This window comes from Pundamilia nyererei, unplaced genomic scaffold, assembly GCF_000239375.1.
Source record: "Pundamilia nyererei isolate P.nyererei 1_Seehausen unplaced genomic scaffold, PunNye1.0 scaffold00494, whole genome shotgun sequence".
Classification (NCBI taxonomy): Eukaryota; Metazoa; Chordata; class Actinopteri; order Cichliformes; family Cichlidae; genus Pundamilia; species Pundamilia nyererei.
Genome location: NW_005187895.1, coordinates 127,944 through 134,816, shown reverse-complemented (window position 1 = coordinate 134,816; position 6,873 = coordinate 127,944). Strand labels below are relative to the sequence as shown.

At 39.9% G+C, this 6,873-nt stretch overlaps 1 protein-coding gene across 3 annotated transcripts in view; it reads left to right on the top strand.

Moving 5' to 3' along the window:
* crfa4 (cytokine receptor family, class I receptor 4) overlaps window positions 1-6,529 on the top strand; it is a 51,321-nt gene extending 44,792 nt beyond the window's left edge. For all 3 annotated transcript variants that reach the window (XM_005754009.1, XM_005754008.1, XM_005754010.1), the window contains exons 5-9: window positions 104-282; window positions 936-1,089; window positions 2,767-2,854; window positions 4,395-4,464; window positions 4,907-6,529. In XM_005754009.1, the coding sequence (XP_005754066.1) occupies window positions 104-282; window positions 936-1,089; window positions 2,767-2,854; window positions 4,395-4,464; window positions 4,907-5,581 (1,166 nt within the window). In that variant the 3' untranslated portion in view covers window positions 5,582-6,529. The remainder of the gene's footprint in view (window positions 1-103; window positions 283-935; window positions 1,090-2,766; window positions 2,855-4,394; window positions 4,465-4,906) is intronic.
* The last annotated feature ends 344 nt before the right edge of the window (window positions 6,530-6,873 follow it).

The following is a 6,873-nucleotide window of genomic DNA, read 5'->3' as shown; positions in this document are numbered from 1 at the left end:
ACTAATAGTTCCTACCCAAGTCTAAGAGAAAAGAGAACCCAGAATTTTGACAATTCTGATACACTAGTATTTACCATGTTCTGGATCCTTTTTTTGTTCACAGTTCAGACGGAAACACCAGTCAACCTGACCTACAACCTGACAGACGTCGGTGGTGATGAAATGGGCCACAATGCGCTGATCTCCTGGACCTACCCGGTGCCTGCCCATGTGCAGTACGGTTGGATCACGCTGGTCTATGAGCTGCAGTACAGACGTATTACCGAGCCAGACAACTGGAAGGTAAAGAGAGAAGTAATAATGAACTACAGATGAGTTTTTATACAAATGGAAGAAAAGAAAAAAAGTTCTTGGGGGAAGATCTTTACATTTACAGTTCTGGATATTTATTCAGGAAAGAAAAGAAATCTTTACATCACTGAGGTGTGTTTCTGAATTAAATTGGTGATATTTGTCTTTATTTTATTTTATTTTACTTTTAAAAATAATTTAAGCGCAGACAACTGATTCAAATGTGAGATTACAGTCATTTGTTTTAATCGAGTTTTGGTTTCAGGTGAATGAGAAACTAGCTTGTGGGTGTGAGGAAAATGCTGGGTGCATCATCTACATAAAAGATAATATTTTGAATCTTGTACAGAATTTAATTAATAGACATTAGAAAAAACAAGCTCAAACAAAAATGTGATGAGGATGGAAAACTTCAACAAGGAAAAAAGAGGAGAGACCCTAAATTGAGCACACAGAATCTCAAGATACAAAACAAACGAACCAAGAACTTAAAAAAAATTTGCTAACAAAATCCTGTGTAAAACAATGTGGCAGAAAATGTTATACACGTTACACTGAGTTCATTACTCTTCTTTAGACAGAGTTTTACATATAAAGTAGTTCATTATGGTCTGCATGTCACAGAACATGTTGTCTGTTTGCAGGGGAAGTATCCTCTGCGTGAGCCTCAGGTGGAGCTGTTTGGACTCCCTGTTGACGACTACGTGGTCCGAGTTCGTTGCCGTGCGCAGCACTCCAAGCTGTGGAGTGACTGGAGCGCCACGCTGGTGATGAGCATCCCCCCGAGGCAGTCTGCAGGTACATCAGCAGCCAGACGGAGTAACGGTGCTGATTTACATGCTTCTGGTTTTCACTTTCAAGTGTTTCTTATTTTTACATTTATTGTTGTTTTAATTGCAGTGAACACAGTATGTTTCTGCATTTTTAAATTATATTTTGTGGGTTTCTCGTGAGATTCATTTTGAACAAATTTTATTGCAAGTACAAAGAAGTTAAGCACCTATTTTTATTGTAGATCCTAACTAAAGCTTTATAATGCAGGCATAAAATCACATTGCATTGAGTACAGGCAATGACAAGACATCAATAACTTAAAAAAAACACCATCCAGTTAAAAGCTCTCAACACAGACTCAGTAGTGCTGTGGCACAGGAGGAAGGATTCAAACATCTACAGCTTGACACTAGACATTAATCCTGCAGACACATGCTAAGCTTTTTAAGCACATTAAGCATATTTCTTTTACATGCAATGTTGTTTTAAAAAACAAATTTAAAAAAACAAACAAAAAAAGACAGTTTTTCAGGCATAGAAACAGCATTTCTTTCAGTGCAGTGCCAGGATTCTGAATTTGGACAGAATGGATCAGATCTATTTGAGCTGAGGATTCACATTACAGAAGTTAATGTTTTTAATGCTACCACTTCTATTTATTACAAGCAGGTACATGTGCCTGTATCAATCAAGGAAGCAGTACCCAATCAATCACTGTTATTTTTGCTGTACATTAGAAATAATAATATAAGCCAGTTCACAAGCTGTGGGCAGTGACTGAAAGAGGCTCTCCCTCAGTGATCGGGTGAGAACTTCAGTTATTTGGGAGGGATTCAGATTAGATCTACTACTCCATAGATGATGGATGGATGGATGGCTAGACACTGAAATCCAACTGAAATTAAATAAATCCTGTCTTATTTGAATTATTTCCATCATATAGGCTAGATCACAGTGAAAGAGAGCTGAAGAAAGAGACTGTTTGATAAGCTACATTGACTCTCATCAATCGAGAGGCTCATTGTATTTAAATTCATTAACTTCTCTCAATAGAAACTGCCTCTGCTTTCAAAGAGAACGATACGCAGAAATGTTCAGCTCTGTGTAGTTCTACTGTGAAAAAAAGCTACTGTGTAAAATACATGTGACCCATTTATTAACAATCTCAGGGAAATTTAGTTTTTTCCCCTAAGGCTAGTGTAAATATCTTTTAAACAGCAGGAGAGAGCCATGCTGCTTCAATAAGCATCATGCCATGTCACAAGATATGCATCCACAGCAGTATGCAATGCAAAAGAAAAAAAATTAAAGAAAGTTTCTTCATTCTCTGCTGAATGACTCCTGCTTGCTTAACATGCATCAGCTCGTGTGAAATGGCCTGTTCTGATTGGTGTGAATGATAAATTAATGAATGTTATCTTCAAAGATTGGAAAACGACAGTCTTTTTTCATTTTTTATTTTTAATTGTATTTGTTATAATCATTTAACATGAAATCGAGGAAATTCTCTCTCACAGACAGTCCTGATGGGCTCTTTGTTAAATTGGTGGGTCCAAGCCCCTTAGGCCCACCCACAACACCACAAAATATTTCCTCTGTTAAAAAAACATCCCTTTTCCCAATTAAATGTGTCACTGAAGGAGTAAAGCTGCAGGGGAGGAGGAGAGGGACGGTGACTCAAGGTGTGTTTTACCTGTGCAGGTAAATTGCTGGTGCTGATTCTGGTGACTGGAGTTGGCGTTGTGGCTCTGCTTGTTATCACCTTCAGTATTGTTCTACAAAGCAAGAGGTGAGAAAAAATACACATCTGTTTCTATCTTTGTCTTGCCACATATACACATGCGCCTGGACACACAAACACACACACATCATTTGATTTAGATTTTTGAGTTTAATATTGCAGGTGTAGAAGTAAGACGCTAACTGCTGCCCTGCTTCTTGTTTTTGTAGCTGTCAATAAGAATGTTCTTTACATCTGAACTGATTCATTTTTAGGAAGACCTTCAAAGTTGTAAAGAATGTTCAGCTGCAGAGAAATTGTTAAACTTAAATTGTTAAACTATCCAATTCTGACGCACAGGAAGAGCAGGCTCAGAGATAACGCTACATTTTTTAAAAAGATTAAATACATTTTATGGCTGGAACACTGACTTCGTTCAATGTGTGTGTGCTAGCTTAGTGCTGCCGTGAAGCTGCCTATTTTATGTGTGTCAATTAAAGGCAAGTACACCCTTTTTCAAGGTTTTACATATCACTACATATTAAAAATAATCTAGTCCCACCAGAGCATTTCAATCAGGTTAAAGTCTGGACTTTGACTGAGCCACAGTCAGTCTGCTGTAGATTCTCTACTGTGCTTGGGATCATTGTCCTGTTTAATGACACGGTTTGGGCCAAGCTTTAGTTGTTGGACAGATGGTCTCAAATTTGACTCTAGAATACTTGGATATACAGAGCACCTCATGGTCAACTCATTGACTTGTGGCTGCAAAACAAGCCTAACTCATGATCCCTCCACCACCACGCTGTAAGCTGGTATGAATTGTTTGTGCTGATACACTGTGTTTGTTTTGTGCATTATGATCAGACATCTTTACTTTGGTCTCTTCTGCCCAAAGGATGTCTTCTGGTTTGTTCAGATGCATCACTGCAAACTTAAGCTGTGTTGCAATGTTCTTTTTAGAGAGAAGTTGTTTTCTCTTGGCAACCCCTTCAAACCAGCTTGTTGATCAGTCTTTTTTGAATAATCCTTTTCACAAGAGAAATTATGGACATAGCTTGAAAATGGTCTAAAAAATTTTCAGGTTAATGGGCCACAACAAATGCATCACCGAGGTCATTGCCCATGTCTTTCCTCCTTGGCATTGTGTTAACATACACCTGAATGCTTCAGACCACCAAACTTCCAAAAGAGTCTACAGTGTAGACTGTGTAGTCACAAAATAGAGGGGGTGTGGCTTATGAGCTATACTACATACAGCCACCAGGAGGTGATCAGGATATTTTGGCTATTTTGGCATGTGTTTGAGCTTCTCTTCCCTATAATTTATCATATCTGCATTGCCCCATAATACACACCAACAGTTCCTATTTAAAGCAGAAACTGGTTCAGAATAATATTTTCCATGGGAACTTTTCAGAGGCTCCACAGAAACACACTGTGAAAAATAAAGATTAGCTTCACTCCTCAGTGTGGACAAAATGAGCGAACGGCGATAGGTTTTGTCTCTTCTCAGGGTCACACTGTTACAGCGTGGGAGGATGAATGTGTTGTTTTTGTTTGCGTACTGACATGTTCAAACCTCCTCTCTGTCTACATTCACCTTCAGAATAAAAGAGTACTTCCTGCCACCCATTCCAAAGCCACGGATCATCGGGATTGACCCATTGCTCCTGAAGGTAAAATGCGTGCATGCATCCCTCCTTTCAGGGTCGTGTTTTAGCCATTTGTCCTGACCTTGTACTTCTGCTCCTTTATTGCCTTCTCTCCATTTGTTGCTTTTATCTCCCCTCCCCCTCTTTTTCTTATTGTATCCTCATGTTTCTCCTTCTTTTGCTGTTTTCACTGAAAATTGCCCTCATGTTCTTTTTCTTTTTTCTATCACTTTCCTCATTTCCCATTTACATTTTGATTCTATTTTTCCTCATCTCTTTTCTTAATTTTCATTTCTCATGCTTTTGCTTTCCTGATCCTCTTCCTCTTAATTTCTTAATTTGCCTTACTATTATTTCCTTTATCATTCTTCTTCTTTTCCCATTTTCTTCTACATCTTAATTTCTCATTGGTTCATTATTTTTTTCTTTATTTATTTATTCCTCCCATCCCCACCTCCATCCTCAGAAGGGGAACTTGGACGAAATCAACCGCCACTTCAGTAACTTCCACAGCTACAGGCCTCCAAGCTACTCTGAGGAAGTCTGGGACCACGTCAGCACTGATGACATCTATCTCACCACACCGAAGCACAGCAGCGACGCACACAACCCTTCGGAATCAGAGAGGGAGACCTTAATAGTTCCCTGCAACCCGGCGTCCTTAGAAGTGTCCACCCGGCATCAGCTCACAGCTCTAAACCCAAACTCGTACATGCAGAATGTGCCACCTTACTGCTCTTTACCCAATGAAGCCTTCACCCCACCTCTGAGTATTCCTTCCCCGTGGCCGATGCCAGAGATCGTATCACTGCCCCGGACGGACTACATGATGGAACATCCCAGCCTTTCCAACACCATCCCCACTCCAGACCTCACTTTCAGCACCAGCCCCTCACCGCAGGACTTCTACACCTGTGTCCAGCTCTTAAATGAAAGTGGTGAGGTGCATCTAGTGCCATGCTTGCCGCCGCCATACTGCAGGGAGTTCCCACCTCTCCCAAGGGCTAATTTAGATACTGCAAAGAAGGAGGAGAAAAAGAAGACAACCAACCACCAAACTAGGAAGAATGATGGTGGCAACTCTGAGAAGAGTGAGGCGGCTGTCCCTCTGCTGCCTGTTGCTGTTGACAACAGTGGCTGAGTCACAGGAAGGAGATCCATAAACTTTGAGAAAATGCGTCTAACGCAGAGACTTTTAAAATATGCAAAGTAAAATCTCCTGTAACCTGCTGGTTTGACTGGAAAGTGATACTGTTCTGTTCCACACTATTCAAGCTTCAAAGAAGAAGAGCACCTGGTTGACTTAACAACAGGAAGTAAATCTGCAAGCTCAAAGAGCCTTTTTTTTAGCTTGCTAACATCCTGATCTAGTATTGGAAACCATTTAAAAGACTATGGACCAACAATACTGATGCAATAAAGAACATTATGTTTCGATGACCAACATTTGGGCCCTCACAGTATTGAAACTGATCATTTCAAAGACACTTGGCTAAATTTTAAGCTTCACATGCACTATGCTAGAGCTAAAATCAAAGAAATCAATAGTTAAGAGGAAAAAAAATCAAGACTAAATTAATACAAGCAAGCACGTCATCCACAAAAGCTGGATTTCCTGATGAGATTAACACTGAGCTCTATTTATGGGTAATGGAGTTCATCAAACTTGAGGAAGCGTAACTGTAAATAAAATAATATAAATGTCACTTTACCACTCGCTGCTTTTCCCCAAAGCTTCTCATTCAGGGTTGTATGTCTTCTCAGGAAAAAGTGCAATCTGATGTTGAAGGGTGTTTGATTTACGGGGATTGTTTAACTTTCATCCCACTGTTTTCTCTTTCAGTGTCATTAAAGCAACATCTGGTGCATATTACACATATATGTTACAAAGCTGTAAATATGGCAATCTTCATGTCCAGGATATCAACTTATTCCATTGTGTAGTACTTACATGTCCCGGCCTTGTAGGGGAATATTTGCATCACACTCTGCATCACTTTCAGAATGTGAGTCTGGCACATTTCAGTGGGTGTCCCAGACTGGGGAGGAATAAAAAAACAAAAAAAAATTATATATATATATATATGTGTGTGTGTGTGTGTGTGTGTGTGTGTGTGTGTGTGTGTGTGTGTGTGTGTGTGTGTGTGTGTGTGGGTGACGGAAAGGCTTGGCTCCGGAGTTAAACTCACACTCCTGGTACGACATGAAGCTGGCTGCTGCCAAGAAGCCGGACTTGGCAGATGAGAACACCTGTTTCTCTTCAGAGGAGGAACCTGTTACATTTTCAGTCCAGAGTCCCAAAAGATTTATTTTGAGATTTATTCCAGAAATATAAGGAATCAAGGAAAAGTAACTCCACTCCCTCAGGAAGACAGAAACTGTGAATTTCTTTTCATTGTACTCAGTATGTTTAACTTTATGAGGTCTCAGTCA